This window comes from Polyergus mexicanus, unplaced genomic scaffold (genome assembly GCF_030449975.1).
Source record: "Polyergus mexicanus isolate NDT 795.1 unplaced genomic scaffold, iyPolMexi1.0 SCAF_18, whole genome shotgun sequence".
Taxonomy (NCBI): Eukaryota; Metazoa; Arthropoda; class Insecta; order Hymenoptera; family Formicidae; genus Polyergus; species Polyergus mexicanus.
This window is the reverse complement of record NW_027223338.1, coordinates 95,017-122,613: the sequence shown is the minus strand read 5'-3', so window position 1 is coordinate 122,613 and position 27,597 is coordinate 95,017. Positions and strand designations below refer to the sequence as shown.

At 32.7% G+C, this 27,597-nt stretch overlaps 3 protein-coding genes across 5 annotated transcripts; 2 read left to right on the top strand and 1 right to left on the bottom strand.

Annotated features, from left to right (window-relative positions):
* Positions 1–3,868: 3,868 nt before the first annotated feature.
* LOC138941022 (poly(A)-specific ribonuclease PARN) lies at positions 3,869–9,590 on the bottom strand. Its single transcript, XM_070310293.1, has 12 exons — positions 9,326–9,590; positions 9,026–9,239; positions 8,593–8,880; positions 8,225–8,507; positions 7,687–7,808; positions 7,314–7,540; positions 7,037–7,106; positions 6,840–6,895; positions 6,530–6,616; positions 6,238–6,430; positions 4,266–4,345; positions 3,869–4,192 (listed from the first exon to the last, which is right to left on the bottom strand). Exons 1-12 carry the CDS (start codon positions 9,342–9,344, stop codon positions 4,101–4,103), a joined length of 1,731 nt encoding a protein of 576 aa, XP_070166394.1. The 5' UTR covers positions 9,345–9,590; the 3' UTR covers positions 3,869–4,100.
* Positions 9,591–10,633: 1,043 nt separating this feature from the next.
* On the top strand, positions 10,634–13,033 carry LOC138941063 (GATA zinc finger domain-containing protein 8). Of its 3 annotated transcripts, XM_070310389.1 has the most exons (3): positions 10,634–10,971; positions 11,056–12,458; positions 12,563–12,687. In XM_070310389.1, exons 1-3 carry the CDS (start codon positions 10,914–10,916, stop codon positions 12,584–12,586), a joined length of 1,485 nt encoding a protein of 494 aa, XP_070166490.1. In that variant the 5' UTR covers positions 10,634–10,913; the 3' UTR covers positions 12,587–12,687. The 3 variants fall into 3 exon arrangements, with proteins under 3 accessions (XP_070166490.1, XP_070166489.1, XP_070166488.1); XM_070310388.1 differs by having other exon boundaries at positions 10,638–10,971; positions 11,062–13,033; XM_070310387.1 differs by having other exon boundaries at positions 10,640–10,971; positions 11,056–13,033.
* Positions 13,034–15,476: 2,443 nt separating this feature from the next.
* Positions 15,477–27,136, top strand: Amon (prohormone processing protease amontillado). Its single transcript, XM_070310347.1, has 12 exons — positions 15,477–16,347; positions 20,433–20,537; positions 21,096–21,363; positions 21,868–21,905; positions 22,745–22,821; positions 23,315–23,579; positions 23,934–24,146; positions 24,386–24,486; positions 24,648–24,881; positions 25,131–25,295; positions 25,420–25,537; positions 25,600–27,136. The coding sequence occupies exons 1-12, from the start codon at positions 16,192–16,194 to the stop codon at positions 25,762–25,764; spliced, it is 1,905 nt and encodes a 634-aa protein (XP_070166448.1). The 5' UTR covers positions 15,477–16,191; the 3' UTR covers positions 25,765–27,136.
* Positions 27,137–27,597: the final 461 nt, after the last annotated feature.

Sequence of the window (27,597 nt, the reverse complement as noted above, 5' to 3'; positions counted from 1 at the left end):
AAAGGGATCATGTTAAAAGAAATGGCGTGATTTTTCACTCTGAAGATGTCTCAAAAAAATATGTGTGCCAAATATATCTACTCCAAATTTTATACATGCTTGTAAAGTTATATGACTTATATTTACAAAATATTATATATATATATATATATACATATAATTAGATATACGTTTTATACAAAAATTAATGGTATATAATATAAATCGTGTGTAAAATAATTTTACAAACGTTTATAAAATCTGAAGTAATAATTATATAATTACATAATTATATTAATACAGATATAGATATAGATATAAATATGTTGTCTCAAAAGGATCGGGTTTTTTTTTTTTTTTTTTTTTTTTTTTTTTTTTTTTTTTTTTTTTTTTTTAAGAGATTTTGCAATGAATTCGGGGATGATTTTTCCTCAGTGAAAATATGAAGGCATCAATAGATTCCGAGTTAAAAATAATTGAAAAAGAACGGCGTTTCGCAAACTAAACTTTGTGGAATTAAAAGATTAATAAAAATAATATTTCTTATTTAATTTCGGGAGGGGATTACTTTAGTAAAATTTTAATTTAAGATTTAGTTACAAAGATATGTGATAGCAAAAAAATTATGATCTCTCTCGATATTTTTATCGAGAGAAAATAGTCTCTAGTATAATACAATTTTTAATATTAATGAAGTTTTATATATATATATAGTAGATTGGGATATAACGGGTAAAATTGAAAAGAATTAAACGGTTTTGAAAAAGACCTGTCAATTGTATTGATATACAGTACTAAAATTATATAAAGCAATTTGATAATCGAATTTTGCCCTCTACTATTTTTACACTTTTCTTCAAATATAAAATTTGATTATCACAAATTGCTTCATCTAATTTTGTACTGTATTGTGCTGTAATAAAATCGACTTCTTGGTTTTCTTGTACTTGAAATGATTTGATTTTTTAAATTCTATCCATTTGTTCTTAAATAATAGCCGAACAGTTTCAATACTTCTTTTGTCATTCGGTATATATAATTTCTATTAATTAAAACTGTATGGAAGAAAAATGACGCGCATAACAAAATGCTCGAAAATATTTAGCGATTAGCGAAAGTGAGTAAATAATTACTTTTGGAATATTTTTCAGATGCCACGTCTTGCGCGGCGGATGTAAGAACGGAAAATGTTGGGGATGATTTGGGCCTTAGTGGTCCTGTGGTGGCTGCGTTTGAATCCTACTGGCCTGCTAAGTCCCAAGTTATTTCCGGCGTAATCAGGATGATGCACCTCTCCCACCGATCGAAAGGGAACGTCGATGGAATATTCGATTAATTCTTGAGGCAAGACATCCATCTCTCCGAGATGAACGACTAGTAACTTATAAGCCCTTTAATTACGCAATAAATGTACGTCTACCTCTATAGGCTATTAAAGTCGCTCTCTCGTGTCACGTGTCGCATCTTGGGAATGAGAGTGTCATAACTGAGAAAGATACCCATTTTGGATTTTTACAATTATAACGAATGATTTGTTTTTGAAGAGTGCCGCATTCTCTCTTCTCATTTATACAACGTTAATTTACAAAGCTTATACGACAAATTGTAACAAAATATAGAATATAAAATAAAACATCATATATAATATATGAAAATAATATAAAGTATACATAAATATATAAGAGAAGAAACACACACACACACACACACACACACACACACACACACACACACACACGTTTTCTTCTTCTCTTATATATTTATGTATACTTTATATTATTTTCATATATTATATATGATGTTTTATATATATATATATATATATATGATGTTAACTTTATGATTCCTGGATAATATTTTAAAATTAATCTCTCATCTCTCTTAATAGTTAGGTTCAAACATCATCCGTAGTATGTACGTTCGTGTCATGCATATGTATATAATATAATACAATATAATATATATAATCGATCACTTACAGCGCAATCACAGGCGATCAAAGGTAAAATACTGACCTATATAATAAATCTGATCGTAATTAATAATTCATGCAATAATTATTAACCGTCAATCCGCCACGCGTCTCCTAATCGTCCTGTTCAGATTTGTCAATTTTTTGCGCTCTACGATTTCTCCGAAGTAAAACCGAATTTTTTTTTTGGTAACAAAAATGTGCAAGGATCGTTTTAGATCAATTTGAATTGACAGCCGTATAGATCGCGAATTTATTAACACGGATTTTATTAAAGTTGGCGAAATCGTGATTATATGCAAATACGGTTGTAACTGTCTAACATAAGAAACGAGGAAGTTCGAGATAAACTTAATTATTATTTATCGCTGTACCAATCAGGGAATATCAGGTAATTAATTATATCGCTCGCTTTTTAAATGTAATTTAAAATTTAATGGCTTTCATATTTAACTGTTAATTAAAAGCTACATTGCAATGTCTTTTTTTTATCACGCGTTATAAAAATCTATTGGAAAATTAAATACATTCAGCACACAGATATAAAAAATTAATACCGATTTAAAAATTGATAGCAAAATATGAGATGCTGGCTAATTTGTTGAGGCAGCTTTGGGGTTTCTATGCGGCATGTGCCTCGATACGCAATGAACGCAATGCCCTTGGAAATCCCAAAGGAGTCTAACGCATCGCATCAGCCTAGAGGAGGGATTTATGAGGAAGATGGTATTGTTAGACTCACCGGTTTTGTAATATCCAGCAGCTCGGTTCTGCGAAATCTCGGATGATATCCGCGCAAAGGGGTATCATTGGATGCGTCTTCATTATTCTGCTCTTCGAAATCCAGCAATCTATTCATCTTTCTATAATGTAAAACGAGCCTCTGTTATTAATGTCGTTGTAACTGCATTATTCAACTTTTACCTAAAATCAAAGAAAAAAATATAAATATTTAACAAAAAAATATTATTGCTCGCAGAGATATTTTAACTAACGTATTAATTTATATTAATACGATTCGCAGATTCGAGCCGGAAGATGTAAACTTAAGTCCATAACAACATACACTCATTTATATTCCAAATCATCTATTATCCGCTAATCGAACATGAATTATTTACTATGCGTTTAATACAATTCGCATAAAAAATATGTATATTTAAAAAAAAAAATATATATATATATATATATTTTTTTTTTTTATTATAGTCGAAGAACTCAAATATTTAAGGAATAATATTTTACATTTAACAAACAGATTTAATCTTACACAGAGATAAAGGATTAGTTTAAAAATTCTAAAATTCTAGATTCTAAAGCAGAATTCTAAAACACTTTACGATATTTTATTTTTACATATGTGTCACGTTGTTTTATTGTTTTTACAGAGACATTATATACCTTTTATGACTTTGATCGAACGACGCGCACCACATTGATTCTGTTTATCTACTGAAGCATCTTAGCTAAAACTGATATATTGTTGAATGCCAACAGAGCCACACAAGTGCTAGTTGAAAAACTGTCAATATATCATTTAAAATCACAGGTTAGAATGTACCAACCGTTACAGCGTATCAAATATAACATTATAAGGTTGATTTGCGGAACCAATGAGATCGTTTTCTATATTCAAGAAAAATAAAAACTCAAAGAATATAATCGTAAAAAGTGTACATATATCTGAAAATTGATGATAACATACATAACAACGATTTTTGTAATTGTTCAGCTTTGTAAAGGGAAAAATAGTGAAATAAAGAATGGAATGAGACGAAAGATGGAAAATAGTTTAGCAGAATCTATAGAAAATCATAAATTATATAGAGCAGATCGTTTTTCTTTTTCAGTTAGTATGAATAAAAAACAAAAATGTGATATGTAGTATATATCAATGCGATCGACATGTTATCAGAGAAATAAATGATTTATTAATATATCTTTCTTTTATTTATAAATATTTCGATAATAGTATATAATAGCACGTATACACAATAGTATACACTTGACATTCGTCTAATAGTCAACATTTCTCGGTGAAAAAAATCGAAATATTTTTTGATATCCAGCACATCTCGGCATTCTATTGAATGTCTGCGTATATGCTTGATGTCATTTTCTTAATCGTATAGTCGAAATTCTTCTGCAGCTAATTCCAAGAATTATCCTCCGCGAAAGTCTTTTTGTCGACTGCATCACCTGTTGTTGTCGCTTGATCTTTGCGTTTCTTGCGCCTTTTACCTTTTATATATAAAATGAATCGGAATATTAATTCATGTAAAGATAAAAAGAATAAAAAGTGTGTAATACCTACCAGTAGCAATTTTCCATTCGTCTTCGCGTGTATTCGTTTCGTTAGTAGTCGATTTTCCATTATCTTTCATGGCAGCGTCCCTACAAAGCGATAAATTTTTGAACATCGTGGAAATGTGAATCTCATTTTAGCGCGCTCATATTATAGCAAATGTAAATATTGTACAATGTGCAATAACGCATTTCGCACACGATGAATCTATTTGTAGATATCACAATCGCATGCGCGACAAACTTGAATTTTATTCACGGGATTATACATAATTCTTTCATTCTGATTGATTCTATATTTAAAGAGTACACACACGTGTATACGCATATATATATATATATATAGACGAGATGCTGCATATTCATAAATTGCGAGATTCGCAGCGATAGTTCCGCGAATTCAAACACGCGTGCACCGAATAAATTTCTCTTGAGAATAATGTAGATTTTTCGAATATAATTTTATTGTTATTTAATTTTATTAAGATTATAAATTTTTGGGTTTATATCGGGTGAATTTTTACGCGTCGATTTAAGTCAGTGTAATATACATAAATTTTGTGTCTTTGAAATGGCTGTATATTCCGCTGTTCCTAGAAATTGTCATTTGTCTCAGGTGATCACACTCAGTTTCTTATCATCCAATGTTCGTATCACATGAAAACACACGCGATACAGCAGAGAGAATTTACGAGCGCGGTAATTACGAGCACACGGGTGATTCATTAATATCGTGTTATTCGGCGAGACCGAGCAACGTTGTAACTACAATGCGATAGAAGATTGCAGTCGGTTACAAAAAAATAGACGCGCCGTGTTCGCTAGACAAAGACCGCGACTAACGACAGCTGATTGGAACATGTGCCTGGGTAAATTGATTACGACAGACATAGTTACCTCGTTAAAGATTTTCTCTCAAAACGCCGCTTTAAACGTATACGATCAACTACTTACTATCGTTTGAGATTTATGCACGCTTAGCGTTATTACATGAGAGTGCTTTTTTCAAAAAAAATCCTACGGATAATACGATTTTATTGTAGTATAACTAATAATATCTTTTCAAAATTTTAATATAATTTCCAATTTTGTATTTAGAAATTTTAGAAAGAATAAAAATAATTGCTATTCATATACCCAACTAAAATTCTTTATATTAATAATAATTATATATGTTTATCCTCTTTAATATATAAAATAAATGAATTTGAATAAATAAATTAAATGAAACAAAAAAAGTGTAAACGATACAGTTTTAAATAATTCAGACTTTGCACATGGTTTAATGCAATTTCCATAAAAGATATCAGTTACTTGCAAGACGGCGGGCACATCGCACAAACCGGACCAGGGGGAAAGAGGAGGAAGAGGCGAAGGAGGTACAGAGCAGGATGAAGGGAAGCAGAAGAGGAAAGGGAAAAGGAGAAGAGCAAGAAGACGAGATAGGCCTGTAGCAAGCGTCGCGTGCATTAATTCAGAACAAGGTCTACAGCCCTATGCAAATTTCTCGTGTACAGGAAATCCTAGGAGAGGCCGCCTAGGGTCTTATCCCTTTCTCTCTTTTCGTCTTGAGAAGATCATACCGGGGCTATAACGCGCTATTCATCCGTGCGTTTAATATATCTCGCACTGAGCGTGATAGCTCGCGGCAGAAAATAAATTACGATGGATTATCCATTTTTGTTCTAATGCGTGCGATTTTCCAGATTGTACATTTTACAAACGTACACATTTATTCACTGCAGACATTTTATACGATTCATACGTATAAATTGGTATTTCTAAACATTAGACAATTAACCGCGATTTGCAACCGAGTAATAGAGAGTTTAAAAGTAGGAAGAGAATCGCATTTAATAATGTTAATTTGTTCAATAAAACTGCCCCGATATACTCATGGAAGCAACCGATAATTTGAATTCATTATATGCCAAACATATTTTGTATTCAAATCTATGATATAATATATCGTTATAACTCACTCAGGCGATGACAATTTCCGTTTATGGTTCTTGAGAGAAACGTCGATCTGTAAGGAAGCTTGATGGTTTGAATATTTTTGTACTTTGCAGGTAGTCTGTCTGGCTAAAGCCTGCATCACGATGCCGGCCTGATCGCGACGGTATAAACCTATGTATGCGGACGTATCCGATAACCATGAAACATAACCACCGCCTGTAAACAAAAATTGTTATAGCACTAGAAGTACGCATGTCGTTTATGACGCACGTACTTGTCAATTTCGGTTTTTACTTGTATCGATACAATACTCACCAAATGGACTAAAAAGTTGACTTATATCCGTATGTTTCCATTCTTTAGGGAATGTTATGTGAAACACGTGATCTCTGCTAGGATTTGCTAGCAGAAAAAAAAAAAAAAAAAAAAAAAAAAAAAAATTTATATTACTTATCAGTAAGTTATTTCTCACTATTCACTCCAATAGAATAAAGGTAATATATCCCTCTCTTCTCTCCTTGATTTTATTGATTTAAATAATATTTTTGATTTGAATAATAATGAGAGCATACATATAACATATAATTATATTCTAATATAATTTTTTTAAATAAGATATACTTACGATCTTTTCCTACTAAATTCACATATGGAAAGTCTTTCAATCTTGCAATTGGAAGTCTGCAAAAATAGAAGAAACCAAGAAAATAATTAAATTATAAGTAAATACAATCGCACAATAAAAACAATTGTATAAGATTTTTAAGAATAAAAAGTAAAATATTATTCAGAGTTCTTTCTCTCTATTGATGTAATACTTACTTATTGAGAAAAGGATTAAGCAAAGGAGAATTTGCTAGTACCATGGCATTTTCGGACTTCTGCAATGTGCCTAAAAAAATAGTCCCACATATATTTGTTAACGAAAGTCAAGAAACGCAAAGCAATTATTCATAAATTAAAACATTTATCTACTCATGTAGTCATCACAAAATTGATTGATATAAGAAACATATACTAGAATATACTTTCAATAATACCGACGAGAAAAATATTAATCATTGTAATTGTGATATTTATGCCTGATATAATTACTGACCAAGATAATTGGATAATGCAATAAAGCATAATCCAGTAATGTACGCATCGTATCCTGCTTCATGCGATTTTTCTGTTGATACTGAATAACTATGTCCTTCTACAGGTTCTACATCAGGAATAGAAAACGGGGATTTGCTCACAATGTCTAATAATACATTTAAATTCGACGATGTTACGTGCTCTTTAAATTGTTGTGATTGGCAGATGACTTTTGTATCCAATAAACTTAAAGAAAAGAGAAAAAGATAAGTTTTTCTGATAAATTTCACACATACATATAAATATCTTTAGATATTAAAAACTAGCAAATAATATTCAAAACATCTCTATTCGATTTAATAATAATAAAAATATAAATACATATATCTTACCTAGGAAATAAATCATGAATCAATGTCTTGAATTCTAGATAATCATTTGGCAGAGGTGTAAAAAATTGATGCACAATATGACACAGATCTAGTAACATGTTATGACCTACTATTATCTTTCCCTGAAATAAAGAGATTGAAATATGTTTAAACAAAATTATAATAACAAGGAAACGTTATGTACAGTTTGTATTTCTTTCAAGTATCTCTACTTATTTAAAAAATATAAAAAAATATTGCATATAAAATTGTAATTTCCAAAAAAACATGATACAACAGTAATAACTTTTGTGAATGGATATACAATATGTCTGGTTTAAGTGAATATGTAGAATTATTTTGTAAGCGAGTAAAGGTATGAAAAAATTGTACAAATAAGAGATATTAAAGAAAGTGTTTTGTACAAAACTAATCTTATAATATTACTTTCTAAATGAAACAACTTATGTATGAACAATTTTTTTATCAATTACTTACAAATCAATTCCGTATATTCAATTAAATCAGATATACTATGTATATATGTATATACACTTACAGATTCTACAATCTTCTTCAAAAGATTGCTAAATCCTACAGCCTGTTTCATTTCTAATTTCTCATTCTCGCGTTTTTGATTCTCTTTTCTTTCCTCTTCCTCTTTAGTACCTACTTTCTGTATGGAAAGACAGTGCCAAGTATTTTCAACTTTACCTTCAACTCTCACTTTGTTGGGCCATCTAATTTTAGTCTCCTGGTATACAAGTCTTCTTATAAAAGCATTACATTTGTCTATTGTTATTTCTTTTGCATCCGAGGCCAGAAAATCCTCTATTCTGGAACTGAAATTTCTACAAGTTAAGTACTTATTGATATCACAATTTTAATATCATATATTCCTTAAGTTATATTGAAAAAGATAGTTACCATATTTCTTCTATTCGAGGTTTGTCATTATCTGATATCGGAATCTTGATATCGAAGTCTTGATTGTTTTCTTCTTTGATTTTTTGTTTTTCTTCCAAGCGTTTGGCAAGTTTCTCTTCTTCATTTGTCCTGAGATACGGTATGCCATACTTGAAAAGTTTGTTGAAGTCAAAGTCTTGATTTGCTAGAAAGGCTATCGAAGATGTCTGACACATAAACCTGCAATCCGGTGCGTGACGATTCATCGGTTTGGGAAACACGTAAAAATTATAAGAACGCTGAGAATATCTGAAGAATGAAGGATATTTCGTAATTGATTTAATTCATTCTTATATATAAAGTTTTTTTAGGCTATGTATTTCTTTAATTAAATTATTAATACAGTTTAATTAAATATAAATAATAATCAAAATATCAATAAATAAAATCCTACTTGTCAGTTTGTGAATCGTATGTGAAGATGGACAAACCAAACTGTACAAGCAGAAAATCCATCGATCCTGTTCGGAGTTTGGTATAATATTGAGCTGGTGTATCAAAGGGACCAGCGTCTGGACCTGAATTAAGACCGGTGAATTCACCATCGATACTCAGAAAAGTAGCATTCTGTAGGATACTATCTAATTCAGATAATACGTCCTGAAAGTCTACGGAAATTACATTGGATTAAGGAAAAAGAACGAGAAAATAACTCGTGAAGAGATAAAGTTCATCAGTATTATCGCGTACTTACTCGAACAAGTTACTTCCATTATTTACGTCGTTTATGCGCACATTAATGCACACGCAAGATTTAATGATATGAAACTCTACATATAAACTCTCACATGTATGTACATAACCTGTATGTATTTCTATCTATTGAAGTATATAAACTATAAACAGATAAACGTGCGCACCGCGATACAAATTTATGTGTAAACTGTTCTCATCCTACTGATCTCTATACGTAGGGTCCGTTCCACTTAACGACCGTAAACGCTTACGATATCATTTTATCTTTGTTGTTAACCGAAAGTTAAACAAAGACAAATAATGCTCGCGAGCATTGCGATCGTTAAGTGGAACGCGCCCGTAAGTGCCGGTCTATAATAGGTGATTTAAGCCCTAAGCCTTAAGAAATTGACTAATCACAGTCGAGTATTCTCCTCATACTTGATTCTGATTGATCAATTTCTTAAGGCTTAGGGCTTAAATCACCTATTGTAGACCGGCACTAAAGCGGCGTCTACAATAAGATTTTAAGCCTTAAGAAATTGACTAATCACAGTCGAGTATTCTCCTCATACTTGACTATGATTGGTCAATTTTTTTAAGGCTAAAGCCCGTATCAGATTACGCATTGAAGATTGAGATTGAAGATTGAAATTTGACCAATCAGGACAAAGAAATTTTAGTTCCTTTTGTTCTGATTAGTCAAATTCCAATCTTTAATCTTCAATCTTTAATTTTCAATACGTAGTCTGATACAGGCATAATAATAGTCTGTATATCATTTTCCTAGCGTTTGCTAGACATGCGCGAAATTCCTTTCCTATTGCAATACATTCATACACTAAACTAGAATTACTCTCTCTCTCTCTCTCTCTCTCTCGGCTTTTTTTCTAAATAAAAGTTAGGTAGCTTGCGCGTTTCCATTGGGCGCGTTCAGTGCTGTGTTCCGATTCCCCACCCGGATGCACCCGATATTATAGTATACGTGACATATACTATAATATCGGGTGCACCCGAGTGAAGAATCGGAACATAGCCCAGTAGCGGGATTCAATAACTTGTTATCGACAATTTTCGGTATCGTTAATTAATGACAGCCAATGGTAAAGACAATCCTGGCGAAAAGCGCAACTCTCATAGGCTATCGCTCGCTAACGATAACGATAATTGTCGCAAAAGACATTAGAGAATCTCGCTACAGAAGACACAACGTTGAGCACCATCTTGTCGACACTCGTTGATTTATTGGTTCTAAAAGTAAGAACCAATCACGTTCGATTGCAACTCAACAGTTGTGTCTCCTGAACACACCCATTAATAATGGGCCATTACTATTATTATAATTCAGTATCGCAATAATGTAATATCGAATACGGTCAAGTGAAATAGACTCATTTCCGCTTCTTAAACGTATGCAATCGATATTAATTGAATACTTATTCAAATGAATTTAATTATTATCAAGCTACACTTATTAACATTTATTAAGAAAAAGCTTTTGCCAGTCTGTGTCGCCCTACAGCGTAGGTTAGGATTGATGATTTAATATTGAACAAGGAATTTTGTTGCTGTGGAAAATTATAAAACAGCTTTTGGAAAAAAAATCAATGATGAGATGTGTAAGATTTCAAAGCGATAAAAGACCGTATTGGAATGCGAGAGAAGGTAATTTTGTAACCATTTCCCTTTGATTATATTAATCTCTAGTTATATTGTTAATATATATCAATATGTATATGATTCATATAGTTGCAGAAAACGTGACGACGAATGAGAAAGTAGATGAGAATAATGACAACGCTTCCGAAAAATATGATGACTGTGCAATTTCCAATCATAGCACACCAGTTACAAGTAGACAAAATACGAACAATGCTGAAGAATTACAAAAGCCTGATCATTATCAAAGTCCAATCTTGCTTCCATGTACGCAAGAGGGTGGTAATGAGGTTGCATGGGATTGGCATAATTCTCTTAGGAAAACTCCTGAAAGTAGAAATAAAGGACAAAGTGTCCATTGTGAGACGCCTAAAGGAACTAAGCTGTTGCACAAAAAAAGGAACTCGGATTCACCTTTGTTGTACAAGCCACTTAAAAGAAAGACCATTAATATGGAAAATATAGAAAACATTGGACAATTTGCAGCTGAGTTACAAGCATTAACCAAACAGATGAGTATTATAAAACACAATGACCATGATCGTCTAAATGATCAGGCCGAGAAAGAAGTGCCGATCTTAGAAGATACAAACTACAAAGAAGAAATGTCAACAAATGAAGATAACAAGCAGAATTCCATTGAAGCAGTCAATGACCATAACAATTTTATTAAGACAGAAAATTATGGTGATTTATTTGATGATTCGATAGATGATGATATGATTAGATGCACTCAAGAGATAGAAGAGAAATTAAATTCGATCGCGGAGAAAGATAATTTTACACATTCAGAGCCAAGTGTCAAGAAAGAAGAACTGTCTCAAGCATCTCATACAAATAATGCATCCAATAAAAATACTATAAAATCTACTTCTAATGAAAGTTTTAGAGAATTGTCAACTGAAAGTAGCTTTCCCAGAAGTACAAATAATGATAACACATTAAAGACATACTCAAAGTTATCGTTGAAAAAGAATTCAGATTCTAGCATACATACTGTAAAACAGACAGATAAAAACTTGTATAAATCGTGTTTGAGCAACAACAATATGATACATTCCAATATCAGAGACTCGTGTGATAATAAGAAATTATTAAAAAATAAAGCTAAAAAATCACTTGATTTTCCTGATGATTCTTTTGATGATTGTTTAGCAGCCTGTATCGAGGAGGAAAAATTATTACCAGCAATGTTCGATTCTTTGATTGATAGAAACGATATTATGAAATCTAAAGCTAGTTATGGACGTTTGACTCATGCGCCATTAAAATTGGAAGCCAACTCTTTTAAGTATACATTGAAGAATGAAATGTCTAGCGCTAACTTGTCAGCAGATAAAAAGTTTTTTAAGAGCAAAAGTTTATCTGATCAATATATTAGTCAGAACACAATTACGAACACTAAAAATAAAGCAAACCCGATGAGACCCACATTACACTTGAAATCGACCAAAAGCTCGACGATAACGTATACAAGTATCACGCGTGCCTCCGTAAGTACAAATCCGATTGTTACTAATGGCTGTAAAGTCGAGAATAGTGCAATTTCGTTAATGCGCAGCGTGGATCGAACGCATGGGTCCTATGATGTTAACAGGTGCACAGTAAAAGAAGATGGTGATCGTTTCGTTAGGCACCATTCCACTGGTAATATGAAAAACGATACGAAAGAAAGATTGTCAAAGACTGGTTCGCAGCCGGCTCAGTGTACTCCAGAAGAGATCGAAAGGAAGAGATTGCAGGCTTTAATGAGGCTCCAAGCGAAAAAAAAGCGGTACGCTGAAATGAAGATTACAAATAACATTAATAGGTGAAGAATAAGTGCCTTATCTTCTATTACCTACTTGTTATTTGAAAGTGATATTCTATACTTTCTTAACTACATATAATCCTGTATATTGTTTCGTCGACGAAACTATTCTCATCCTGTGATTGTCATTGTTATCATTATCGTCATATTCATCATAATCATCATTGTTATATTGTATAAAATATTTTTAAAAATAAGTTGCACAAATATATTTATGATTATAACAATATAATTTATAATAATTGTATAAAATATACATTTGAGCTATACATATATATACCTATATACTTGAAAAATTTCAAGGATATAATACATGTTTCTTAAAAACGTCTAAATTTTGTTCCTTAATGATTGCGCGATTGCGGTAGTAGTTTTTAACATCATTAATAGTTGGATTGAAAATTATATTTTATATTATATTTTAAAATAATTTATCTAAATTATACAATTATAATTTAGATTATATAAATACAGATACGAATAAAAACAAAGTATTTTATTTCCGTATAAAGAAAGAAAAGAATAAGTTTTTTTTATAACTTGTAATTATTTTTTATGATAGAATGTTGAATTTTTTATTTTGGCTATATGTATGATTTTGCTAATTTATAACCAATAATGGATCATTATTCAAACATATAATCTGATATATCGAAATTGCGATATAAACGAATCATTTTAGAATTTTATGAAAATTTGTTATAACTAAATTTTACGGTGTCACTGTGTGTGTGTGTGTGTGTGTGTGTGTGTGTGTGCGCGCGCGCGCGTGTGTGCGTGATAGGCGTATCGAACAAAAACTATATACTTACATTATGAAGTAAAAGTAAAAAATATACAATATAACATAGTTTTCAACGGAAAATATTTTATTTTTGAACACAATAAAAAGAGTAATCATTTCCCATAATTTTTTGACGCACAATACGAATAATTTTTAATTGTTTATTTAAATTTAAAAGTTTTTTAGATCGTTAAATATGAATCTGATGTCAAAATTGAGTAAACGTATACATTAGTTTTTGCAAAAAATCGAACATTTTTAATTTGACGTCTGCCATATTAATCCCGCCATTTTTAATTTATTAATTGTGAAATCAAATTCGTATTCAACGAATATTTTAATAAATTCTTAAGTTTGAATAAACTTGATTGAAAATTATTTGATAAATCCTGAATGATGGAATTTGCAACTTTTCCGCAATAGACTCTATATATATCTAACATTAAATATCTTATTAATCACAACTGATATAACATACATATTCCTATTGAAGAGGTTGAAAGTTCTAATAATATATTTTGATTGGAACAAAAGTTTCGCAATACGTTACATAGATATCGTCGTAGCTGTAACAAGTTAAAATAGCCCATTTTCGCAACTTTCAGCAAGAATTTTGAAAATTAATTATGATGTAGCAATTTAAAAGGAATCGTATTCAGCATTAAAAAGACTACGAGAAATGGTTATTTTCTTTCTTGCGTTTTTTTTTTTTTTTGTTGAATTATGTAATTGATCCTATATACATGATACATATATGTATAGACATATACTCCGATAGCACAGAGATTGTGTGTGTGTTGAAAATGTGCGCCATTTTGTTGGTACATATAGTATTTAGCTTTTTTATGCTTAACCATTCTCTTTTATGTTTGCGACGCTCGATTATCAGATTCATTTATTGGATTTTAAGAATTTTTACAAGGATTATTAGATTCATTTCTTGGATTTTAAGGATTTTTACAATCTCTCTCTCTCTCTCTCTCTCTCTCTCTCTCTCTCTCTCTCTCTCTCTCTCTCTCTCTCTCCCCCCCCCCACACACACACACACACACACACACACTATATTAAGAGTTTTATATTTTTTCTTCTCTTATTATCCATTTTATTTTCTCTCTGGTAGTGAGAGATAAGTTTCTCACTCCATTCCGATATGTTTTGTAATATATTAATAATATATCCCATACAGCACAGAACATTGCAGCAACAATTGCAACATTGTCGCACATTGTTGCTGCTATGTTCTGTGCTGTGTATGGGGTATATTATCAATTTTAACAAATGACGATATCCAGATGTATAATATATATATATTGTAACATTGTAATCTCTCTTGTAGCTGATTTGTCATTTTTATTAAAATTTTTTCAGGATGTATTTATTAAATAGCACATAAGATGTAATATTTATATACGCGAGAAGAAATACAATTATTTAGGAAATTCGTGGAGATAGAAGCTTTGTAATATAATTTTTTCAAATCTCTAAAATTTTGTAATATATGTAAATATATATATATGTATATATATAAGAACAAAAAATAAAATTTTGTATAATATATAATATATATATAATATATGAAATTATATTTTTTTTAAACGTAACACTGTGTATATTCAACTTTTTCACGAGATATTAGTTTTCCGAAGTTATAGATAAAATGGCGCGTTTTTGAAAAATTAAAGGAAAATCTATATATAGCCGCCTATATATTTATTGTTGATTATGGTTCAAATGAATCGTTGTCCACCTTTTCCCGTAAAACACCAAATTGTCAGGTTGATATATATATATATATATACATAATATTATACTACACTTGGGCGATTATCCTTCGCGCATGCGCTACTGTTAAATTTGTCGTACGCGATGTCACTTTAATCAATATATTGGATGACGTCACACAAAGGGTTTTCACCTGCCCGCTTCGTTGTTCTACGCGATACGGCTACACACTTCGAATCTCCTTTCGTACGCTGCTTTCTTTCGACAGTTACATTCTTCATTCTCTCGATCCTTAATCGAATAATGCACGCGTGACAATAATACTCTTATCTACAAAAAAAATTTACGAAGAAAGAGAGAAGGCCTTCTTCTTCGTGTGTTCGTGGATATTTCTTTCTCGGGAAAACTTGCGCGCGCGTCTACGCGTTATAAATATCAATTCTCTTTTTTTCCATTTTTTTACGTGTAATATTCGCATTATCTAGATTCTCTATTCATCGCGAGCGATATGGCTTCAATGGCTCCTGTTATACGTCTATTGTCATCCTGTCACGCGTTCTTCCCTCTCGTCTTCGGCGAATCTGCCGCGTTGTAGCGTCGAAGAACTACGTTTTTTATCATCGGCGACCGTCGTCGTAAAAGAAGAGAGGGAGCATTTATTTTATTCGAAACCCCTCGTCGATCCGCGTCGTTCGCGCCATCCGTGAGTCAACTACCACCTCCGCCACCGTCGACGCCGACGCCGACGCCGACGCCGACGCCTCCACCGCCGCCGCCACCACCGCCACGAAAATCATAGTACCGTCACGTACCCTCGAGTAACCGAGTAAGTCGAGCGTAATCCAATATTCCCGAATCCGCGAATGCGAAGTACGACCTGGACATATTTCGCCGGCCGCCTCTCGTCACGATGCTACCACTCGCGGTGATCGTGCTCTTTCTCCTCGCCGGCACGACGACCTCCGAAGTCTTTACCAACTCGTTCCTGGTGAGGATGCGGCAGCCAGCGGAGAAGCATGTAGCCGATCATGTAGCATTGAGAAATGACTTCGTCAATCTAGGATCGGTGAGTGACTAACGATATCTACTATTCGAGTTTGCTAGAAAAGCGCCGATTTCGATGATCGTTGGAGAGGAAAAAAGATGTATGACATTATTACTCGATTATAGAGCATACGTTTCATCGAATTTCTAATATGCTTGTTTCTTTTAATTGCATTGTTATTCAATTTTCCATTTTTTTTCCTTTCAACGCGTCTAAATTTATATTTATTACTTTAATTAGATATTTGTATTACAATTGTATATATTGTTTTAATTATATATGTATGTATTATTATTTTAATTATATATTATTTTTAAAGAAATATACCTTTTTATTATTATCGACGAGCTCGGAGTGCCACGCACCAAACGAAATAATCGCGTATCCGAGGTGCGGAGGACCAGGTGAAATAAGTAATATAAGAACGCATAACGATTGGATCGCAGTGACCAGCAACATATTTTATCGAGCTACTTTTCCGCGTTCAACGTCACGACAGTTTGACACGTGAACGTTTTCGATTCAGGTAGTGCCGTATATTCAGAGAAATTATACTCTCCCATTATATATCTGAACTTTGCCGTGTATTAACAATAGATATCCATAGACTATTGTGTGAACTAGATCCTTCAATAAATATCCTCTTTACATGCTTGATTTGCAGATATCTATGACAGACGCGAATATTATAATATTTTCGTCAGCTTTAGTAATGATATCAACAATGTTTTTTATTATTTAAGTCTGATTTATTATCGATGTATGCAAAAACGGCGTAGAGAATAGAACAAATATCCTTTTTGTAACATACTACATTTGTAAAATCTTTGATTTCATCGCGCAGCGCGCCCAATTAACAGGTTTGCTCTGTATTTCCAGTTGTTTTTTTTCAGTATGTTACTCGACAGATGTAACTTTTTGATAGAACGACAGAACCTTTATTGGCATCTCGTGTCAATTGATACAGTTGTACTATTTCACTAGATTTCCTTGCATTTTCTAGAAATCTCAAAAATTAATATTACAATAAATACACACACACACACACACACACACGCATATATGTATCTATCAAAATAAATAAATAGTTTTTCCAAATGAATTTTACAATTATTATAATTATTCACAGAGAAAGAAAAAAAGAGAAAATAATATGTCAATTATCACTAATATTATTTACGCATACGTATATTGTTTAAAAATAATGCGCATATGTTTCTTAAACTTTCTAATTGTTGATTTTTTAATCGCTATTTTTTAACTTTTAAATACATAAAGTGTTTTTGTGCGCTCATAATGTTATTTCTCTTCGATAAAATGAATAAATCCAACAAATGTGTCGCGCGTATTGCAATCCATCTTTAAATATTTAAACAATTTTATTTGCAAAGTTGCTTTTCACGTGTACCTCGCTATTAAAGGATTAAACGTTCCGGAAATTAATTTCTGGCGATGCGCCACGCGTCAGATTTAGCGCCACGTCTGTCTATGCGTTGACTCACTCCACTGAATGTGAAAACAGCAACGCGATTAAGCTAAGAAAAAACAAAGAGCGCAAAATATTTTTCTTCGGAATATTTTACTTTTCGCAAAAAATGAATCGAAACTTGAACGAAATTATTTACGCAGATTGTATTCTTTGTTTCGCTTGCGTTCAGCCAACATTTCTGTTTATGAATAGCAGAAACAAGAGAATTTAATTAAATACTAAACTTGAAGAGAATTTAAGCTATAAGTTTGTTAATAATCAAAAGAGGAATGCAGGTGTTGGTTAAAGGATATTTATCTGATCATTGTTTATATAAAAAGTTGGCAAGTTCTTCTTTTAAGTCATCGAGTAGAAAATTTTTTTAAATGAGACTGTCATTTTATGCGACTGAAACTAATTTTTTCAGGTTCCTATGTATATCGCGCAAAATTGTCGGTACATAAATAAAAAAGATAAAAAGAAAATTGATTAAAATTTTATAATATAATTACGAATTGAAAATATTAACAAGGGTAATTTATTAATTGTGCTAATCTAAAAGCTAATCAATACATAAATCAATGGTTAACGCGAGCTGCCACTGGCCAAGCTTGATCGAACTAAGATAGCCTATAGTCTTTCGAGACGAGGCGTAAGGCTACTATGAGATCAATACTCGAGAAAATGATGAGATTGGTCTTAAAAATCACAGCACGCAAGAAACTCGAGACAAATATACGGAGTAGAAAGTTATTGATGGTATAATCAAGAAGATGAGAATTTTACACGATAAAGTATTGCAAAAATATGGGATTATATAAAATAAATTAATTTTGAAAATTGATCCCGAATAACTTTTTACCATCTTGTGACTTCTAAATCTAATATATTTAAATAGCGGCTATATAGATATAACAAAAACATATAATGTTTCAATTGAAAAAAAAAAAAAAAAAAAAAAATGAAGCTATCGAAAACGCGTGAGCTATTTGTATAATATAACAAAATCATCTCTAATTCATTGATTTATGGCATATACAATATCATTAAAAGTTATACAAGTTTATAACGTATTGCTAGATACTTATTGCTAATTTTTCACTTTACAATTTCGATTTTCTTTAAAGCGCAATTTCGCGTAGACAGATTTTATTTTCTTTTATTCAATTTTTTTTATATGTAGAATCATCAATTTTATATAGTTTAAACGCAATAAATTAAATAAGCGAAATGCAATTTTGCCAATGTAGAGGAAATTGATATCCCGTAAGCGCTATTTATCGGCGTAGTGACGTAGTTTCTTCCGATTAAAACTGTTTCCTGCTTGTCTCGTACGATTAACCACCATGGGACATGAAGCTAAATTATCGGCGATCGATCGTCTCCATCGCGACGCGATTAATTTTGCCATACATTGGCAGTGACTGATTTTATCTTGGATAACAGGGTAGCAGCTAATGCGATAGATTAAGAGATCTTTCTGTCATTTAACAAGAATTATCGGATCGGTCGTTTTTCTTTGTTTTGCAAATTATAACGCGAATATGATAGTTAATTTTCTAGATGAAAAGGAATAACCAGAAATATGCGTATTCAAATATCTGTGAACCAAAGAATCAGTGAAAAAACCGAGAAAGGCTACTTAAGAAAAAAAGACGCAGGTTTGATCTTTTTTCTCATTGGTTTTTTCCTTTTTTTTTTTTTACGTGACAATCATGGTTATCGGGGACGATAAGCTGCAACGAGAATTTACGTAAATGACTCTCATATCAAGAGAATCCTCATTATTCGCGATAAGTCAGAAAATTAATTATTATATCTCAATAAAATTCGGTATTTACCAATGTGGGCGTATCGGGAAAATCGGGATTAACTCTCGAATGGCGTGATAATTGTGCACACAATGCATGGGTAAATTTTGACCCGTAGGACATTTTTTTTCCCCGAATAAGATTTTTCTTATTGGATTTTATTTTTATTACACGTAAAACGTATATATAAAATACAAGCAGCTTTAAAAAAAAAGAAAAAAAAAAGAAAAAAAAACTGTTTGTATACAATGATTGAAGGAAAAAGCAATATTTTTTAAAGAGAAATCTCTTCCCCTGTTTTTAAAATAAAAAAATAACTCTTGTTTATCGTAGTTCTGTGAAAATGAATACATGAAATATCCGTCTCAATTGTATCTCTCTCGTGTGTGCATGTGTGTAAGCTTTATAAAGTAGTTTTGAGATATAGGTCATATGATGACCCGGCGGCAGAGAGTTAAAGATATATCGCTTGTCGGTTTTTAGTCTATATATTGATAAAAATTTCGCTTTTTCAGAGGTTGCTCCTCTTTCTCGTTTTCACATTTTTTTTTTATGTGTGCTTTTCTCCTCTTTATTTTTACAGAGAGATATTCAGTTTACTTTATTCAGTCTACTTTATCTATTCCTTTATTCCGCATTCTATGCTGTAATTATTTTTCTATTATTTTTGAAAATTAATATGCCAGTTATTGTTATATTTGCATCGAAACTCGAGAGATAAAATATTTTTATTCTTTTCCGAGTTGAGGTAAAATTTCAACATCGCGAAAACAAGACACAAAAAAGGAAAATAAGATTTCCGTTTCAAACTCTGCTCTCTGTTAAAGGTTTTGGGCAGTCAGACGGAGTATCATTTCGTACAGAGAGCTTTACCTCATGTACGAAGCAAACGATCTGTACCACACACGCGAAGATTAAAGGTCGACCCTTTGGTAAGTTGATACCTTCCTCGCGAGATCTATGCGATGATTGTCATTACACGGATTATACAAGAAAAATTATCATTAATTAAAAAGTTAACTCAAAAAATTAAGATTCCAATTCCGCAGTTTTTCATTTTGGACAAAAGTGAAAGTTGAAAATTTTAATAGGGCAAGAATATATTTATTTATTTTATTCATTTATTTATTTATTAATTTTTTTTAATCGTAATATTCGGAATAAAAACGCGTTTATATAAAAATACTGGTTCTAAAGCCCGCTCGTTAAACGATAGATATATAGTTTATAACAAAATTTTATTTAGAATTTTATGCGTAATGTGTAATATACAGAAATATTTGAAGAATATATACGCACGTACAAATTATATGTCAGTGTACGCACACCCATATTAGAGTATGCGGTCTATTAAAATTATTGTATAAATAGAAAATTTTACCTTTATGAATTTTTATGACGGCTTATATATTTTTATTTAAAAAACGAACTTTTAAAAGACAAAAGAACAGAGAGATACGAAAGTCATTAAAAATACAATAATAACTCAGGTGGCCATGGCGATACAGCAGGCTGGTTTCAAGAGAGTGAAAAGGGGCTATAAACCCCTGAGCGTAGATAACCTTATACCATTGTACGAAATTAAGAATCCGACGAATCTCGGTAGCAAAGACCCGACGGATCCCTTCTTCAAACATCAGTGGTATTTGAAAAATGTCGGACAGAATGGCGGTAAACCGAAGTTGGATCTGAACGTCGAGGCTGCGTGGGCTCAGGGTGTCACGGGGAAAAACGTAACGACTGCCATTATGGACGATGGTACGTAAACAGGATATTTTTTCGGTTTTTTTTTTTCCCGAATAAACGAGGCTTCTCGGCCGGAGTTATTTCGATGTCAAAACAGCGTTAAATTACACACGGTTGAATGCAAGTTTGCGAACCAGTGGCTGTTTGAATCGATATCGCTGAGGGACGATGAGTTATGCAACACTCTCTCATTTTACCGAGAAACGATATATATATATATATATATATATATATATATATATATATATATATATATATATATTCATCCAACTCGTCTGCGCGTAAAAGCAGTCGACAAAAAATACAATAAGATCGTCGTAACCGAGTTCTTTTAATGATTTGACTTTTGTTTAATAAAAGAACGAATTCGCCAGTTTGCCTTCTTTTTTCGAGGAGCTATTGTGTTTCGTTGCATTGCGTACGATACACGTGATAGCGTATAAAGATCTCCTCTTGTCACCGCTGCGTAATGCATCCGTAACATATCTACGCACTAACTACAACGTTTTATTGCAGGTGTCGATTATGTGCATCCGGATCTCAAATATAATTATGTAAGTGTTTTTACTCATCCTGGTAATAAGCGAGTATAAAAAAAATTGTTGTGTTTGTATTTTAAATAAAGTCAAGAAATCAGGGTTTTAAAAAAAAGTTGTGTTTAAACCAACAATGAGAGATCATTTCGATTGATAAAAAATTTGATTATGATATTGTAATTTTATTTCTAATTTTATTTAACAAAAACGACCAATCTTTTGCACCAATCTAACTAATTGCATATTAATTTAACATTTATTATAACGGTGACGAAAAAAAAATTTAAAAAAAATTTATATGAAAATGCACATTAAATGCAGAACCAACATGTGTGTCAGTAGTATTTTTTCTGTATAAATCTGCAAGTTTAATTCAATATTAATAGCATTCACGTCATAACGAGAGAGAGAGAGAGAGAGAGAGAGAGAGAGAGAGAGAGAGAGAGAATTTCAAATATTCCTTTCGTAATTTCGCACAGATGCCATTCTCGGCGCAGTTTACATGCAAACATGTTGGGAATTCAAAATCAGAGAACGATAGAATCACGAGTCGAGCGGACAAAAATTAGTAATCGCTTATGGTATTCGAGAGAGAAAAAAATTTTTGGTTATCCGTTTTTTTGTAGCAGTTGTCGTTTAAATTTATGTAACGAATATTTTATGCAAAACTTAATATCAAAGTAATTTTTCATTGTACAGTTTTCATAATTCATATTAATAGAATGAATTTTGCGATTGGATTGATTTTAAATTTAAACAGTGAAACTACACAATTTCGCGGATTCTAAATAAGCAATTACTTGGTTACAAATTAGCGATCATGAATCATTGATGTCGATGCCCCTGTTTGGTTTCAGAACGCTAAAGCTTCTTACGACTTCAGCAGTAACGACCCTTATCCGTACCCGAGATACACCGATGATTGGTTTAACAGGTAAAAGTGTAAAAAAATTGAATCAGAAAAATTTATCGAACAAAATGGATAATTGAGTCGATGAGTGAAAAATAAACGAGTGCAAGGTAAAAATAGAAGAAGCATTTGTTTAAAAGAAATTTACAAAACCGGAAATGCAGAGGAAAGTTAATTAAATTAGGCGAAATTATTTATTCAAAAATAAATAGTAAAAAAAAATCAAACGAGAGAAAAATTGAAATTAAATTAAACGAGATTATCTGTTTAAAAGTGCACGATAAAAAAAAATCGAATATGGAGGAAAGTTAATTGAATTAAAATGTGAAATAGATAAACGATGAGTTGTATGAGTGAAAGTAAAACAATTGCTTCTAACGTAAGGTAGAAACAAAAGCGTTTGTTATAAAAGATAAAACAAAAGCACGTCCTATATTTCGTGAAATTGCATCTTCATTCGCGTAATGATCGGAATGTGAGCAAAAATAATTTTTTTCACGACGTACTTTTATGAAAGCCATGGTACGAGGTGCGCCGGGGAGGTCGCGGCTGCGCGCGATAACGAAGTTTGCGGTGTCGGGGTGGCGTACGATTCCAAGATCGCCGGGATCCGGATGCTGGATCAACCCTACATGACCGATTTGATCGAGGCGAACAGTATGGGCCACGAACCCGATCTCATTGATATCTATAGCGCCTCCTGGGGACCCACGGACGACGGGAAAACGGTGGACGGACCGCGAAACGCAACCATGAGAGCCATTGTACGCGGCGTTAATGAGGTATACATACATTATCTAATTACTCGTGCATGAAAAGTACATTCGCGCGATGGAATTATTAATATCTGGTTAGTAATTGGTATATTTGGCAATGAAATTATTATTGAATTAGCGAGGAAAGCTTTATCGTTTTAAGAAACGGAAAACGAAATAGAGAAAAAAATGTATTGAAACAGAGGCAATAATTTTAATTTTATTTGCCGATCCATTATTTGCAAGAAGAAAAAACAAATCCATTAAAAATGTAATATCGATATTTAAAAAATTTTAAAAATTATTTTATTGTTAAATACGTAGATATTGAAAAGGATTTTGCCGTTGGGCTGATTGTTTCATATCGCGTATACTTATCAGGGCAGGAACGGTCTGGGTAATATTTATGTCTGGGCTTCCGGGGATGGCGGAGAGGAGGATGATTGCAATTGCGACGGATACGCCGCTAGTATGTGGACTATCAGTATTAACAGTGCCATTAACGACGGTCAGAATGCCCACTACGACGAGAGCTGTTCTAGTACCTTAGCTTCTACTTTTAGCAACGGTGCCAAGGATCCTAACACAGGAGTGGTAAGCAGCCTTTTTGGATTAGATAGAGAATTAGCTACATTTCTTTCTTGGAGCGATTTTGTTCAAGAAGAAACACGTTGGATTTAATGTATTAAATATATTAAAAAAAAAAAAAAAAAGATTATTCTCGGACGAAGAAATTTCATTTAGCGATGTTTTTCTTTTCTACGTAGAATTGTATCTAAAAAAAAACGGGATAAGTAAATATATTTTTAATTTACTATATATTCTTCTCATAGGCTACTACAGATCTGTATGGAAAATGCACGACAGCTCATAGTGGCACGTCCGCCGCTGCACCGGAAGCTGCGGGGGTGTTCGCGCTAGCTCTCGAAGCCAAGTAAGTGTATATTCTATTTTCGTTTCAATGTCAGAAACGTATATAAATTTTAAAATGCATAATTTTAAGCCTTATATTGATGTTTGTAAAGAGAGTTGGATCAATAAAAGATATTCTTCCATTACAATTCCATGCGTCAACTTAAGAACTTTCATTTCTAGCTCGCAATTAACCTGGAGAGATATTCAGCACCTGACCGTCCTAACTTCGAAAAGGAATTCTCTGTTTGACGCGAAGAACAGATTTCATTGGACCATGAACGGCGTTGGGCTCGAGTTCAATCATCTTTTCGGATATGGCGTTTTGGATGCGGGCGCTATGGTGGCGCTGGCTAAAAAGTGGAAAACGGTACCACCGAGATATCACTGCGAAGCTGGATCTATGATGGAAACGCAGTGAGTAGCCGTCTGAGATCGACGATTAATGAGATTGAGAATCTATCGCAATCTCCGATATCAATTTTAATAATTTTTTCATTATAATTGCACACGTTGCAGTTATGAGAATTTTCATTTCTAAACTATAATATATATTTCTATATATATATACAATATTTTCTAGACAATCTAGAGAATAGATTTTTGTTAAGAAAAATCTGAATCCGAATCGTCGGTCCATCTTTCTCGAGCTGTTTGGTTTTCTAGGCAAGTTACGAGCGATCGATCTATCCTCGTGAAGATTAAGACCGATGCATGTGCCGGCACGGAATACGCTGTCAATTATTTGGAACATGTGCAAGCCGTCATTACCGTAAATGCAACTCGGCGCGGTGATCTTGAACTGTTTCTTACGTCTCCGATGGGTACGAGGTACGCAATAAATTTTTAATCTTTCTCTTCTATCTTTTTCCTAATAAATTTCTCTTTTTCTTTTTTTAATTCAATCGGGCCGACCGATTATAAATAAATAAAAAGATATCCGTAATATTTTCAGATCTATGATCCTAAGTCGTAGAGTGAACGATGACGATCACAGGGACGGATTTACAAAGTGGCCGTTCATGACGACGCATACGTGGGGCGAGTATCCTCAGGGAACTTGGATGCTAGAGGTAAACTTTGCGGGCATATGTGATTTGCGCGAGAACAAAGGCTGAACATTGAAATCTTTCAGGTAAGTTTCAACACGCAGAAACCTCAACACGGATGGCTGAAGGAATGGACGTTGATGCTCCATGGTACTAGGGAACCACCATACACGGGATTATCAGCTGCGGATCCTCACTCGAAATTAGCGATTGTCAAAAAGGCCCATGAGGAGCGACTGAGCGTAATATAATGACATTGACAACGGTCCAACGCGATTATCGCCGATTCAAGCGACGAAAATGGGAATATTCCGATCGAAAGATGTTTACGCGAGCGCTCCCCTTTTCGCTTTTCTAATTTCGCGTCGCGCGGCTAAAGAAACAAATATATTCTAATCCAGTTGCGCGACGATCGCATCACCCGTGCCAATTTCCATCGTCATTCGTTATTTTACAACAGACTGTCACCTATTCGTATTGAGATCGTTGAGAAGAAGTAGATTCACTCTTTACTGGAATCGCGTTTGTCTAAGTACGCGTGTGTCAACAATAATTACATATCATGTCGTTTATATCAAAACTTACATTATTAAGAATGTAGATTTCTATATCGAATGTTTTTTTTAAACGCTCCTCTACCGAGAAAAAGATTAATCTATTATCACTCAGTGATCCAGTTAAAAGACAGTTTCGTTTGCATCCTTCTGAAAAATTCTGATAAAAAATGCGAGATATATATTCCGCTTACTAAAATTAGATACGATTATTTTAATCTCGATGCATCTTTTACGATTTTTCAAACTCTTCGTTCTATCTAATCAGATATTGAGCAGAAAAAATTAGAAAGAAATTAATTTGCGTACATATATAATGAGTTAAAATCTCTGTTAAGATGTTTTAATTTCGCTATTATTGGATATTTACAATTATACTTATTATTTATCCATTTTTATTTATTATTATTATTATTATTATTATTATTATTATTATTATTATTATTATTACGAAGTTCAGATAAAAGAAGTATGTGAGAAGTATTATTTTGTTAAAATTGTGTGTGTCCGCGTTGACAGCTTTCCGAAAAGTTCTCAAGTCGACGATTAAAACTAGATGATTTGGGGGAACAACAAGGAGAAGAAATTTTACTATGTATTACTTAATAGCGGAATAAATTACTCTTCTGATGAGGCGGTAAAATTCCAGGCATTAACTTTAACGGGATGTTATCGAATCGACAACTCCTGCGAAAGAATATCCCGGGAACAAGAGTTTTGTGTCGATCATTGTCGTCCTCGCGAGCTATGATCTCGAAGAACCGATTATTCGCTATAGATGTATACTTTTTAACGACATCGTAATAATATCTTAAATGCGCCAATGGCAATGTTTTTTTTCCCCTTTTATTTTTCGTATCCCCACTTCATTGAAACTCTGCATTCGAAACTCGCATGAACGTTTAGGATAGAGAAATGTCATCTTACCGATTTTTCCCTCTGAATATCACCTGGACGACAAAGATCGCTCCCCTGCCGATGTTTAAGGCTTAAATATCGATGCTTCATAAATAGTATTCATTTGATTTGACTCTGTCTTTGATGTGTGCTTAAGAGAGAGAGAGAGAGAGAAAGAAAGAGAGAGAGAGAGAGAGAGAGAGAGAGAGAGAGAGAGAGAGAGAGAGAGAGAGAATCTAATATCTTAATTTGTTCATTCATTTAATTTAAAGCGAGCGACGAAGAGAGATGCGCGAGGACGTCTGTGACGAACACGAGAACGCGAAATACGGATACTACAGAATCCGCATGTGTAGATGATGTACTTTAGAAATCGTAGCGGACAGAGAGTTTGAACATTATGTTAAATTATATAAATATAAATGTATATATATATATATATATATATATATAAATAAAATATGCGTATATGTATATGTGTGTATAGGAAGGGTATCCCTGTCGCTGGTCGCATTATTAAGCGACAGATTTCTTGAACAATTTTTTGAAACGAAAATTCTAATGCGAAAGAACATCGAGACATCCTGAAATTTTTAAGATAACAAACGATTATAAAGTTAAACGATTACAGTG

Bases quoted from the DNA above. Each gene is read 5' to 3' on its own strand.
- LOC138941022 (XM_070310293.1), bottom strand. The intron at 7,541-7,686 runs GTAAGATATATG...CTTTTCTTTAAG, and splicing joins ATTCATGATTTATTTCCTAG to TTTATTGGATACAAAAGTCA. The intron at 6,617-6,839 runs GTAAGTATATCT...TTTTTCTGCTAG, and splicing joins GAATTTAGTAGGAAAAGATC to CAAATCCTAGCAGAGATCAC.
- LOC138941063 (XM_070310387.1), top strand. From the start codon at position 10,914: ATGATGAGATGTGTAAGATTTCAAAGCGATAAAAGACCGTATTGGAAT. The intron at 10,972-11,055 runs GTAATTTTGTAA...TGATTCATATAG, and splicing joins GTATTGGAATGCGAGAGAAG to TTGCAGAAAACGTGACGACG.
- Amon (XM_070310347.1), top strand. From the start codon at position 16,192: ATGCTACCACTCGCGGTGATCGTGCTCTTTCTCCTCGCCGGCACGACG. The intron at 21,364-21,867 runs GTACGTAAACAG...GTTTTATTGCAG, and splicing joins GACTGCCATTATGGACGATG to GTGTCGATTATGTGCATCCG. The intron at 21,906-22,744 runs GTAAGTGTTTTT...GTTTGGTTTCAG, and splicing joins CGGATCTCAAATATAATTAT to AACGCTAAAGCTTCTTACGA.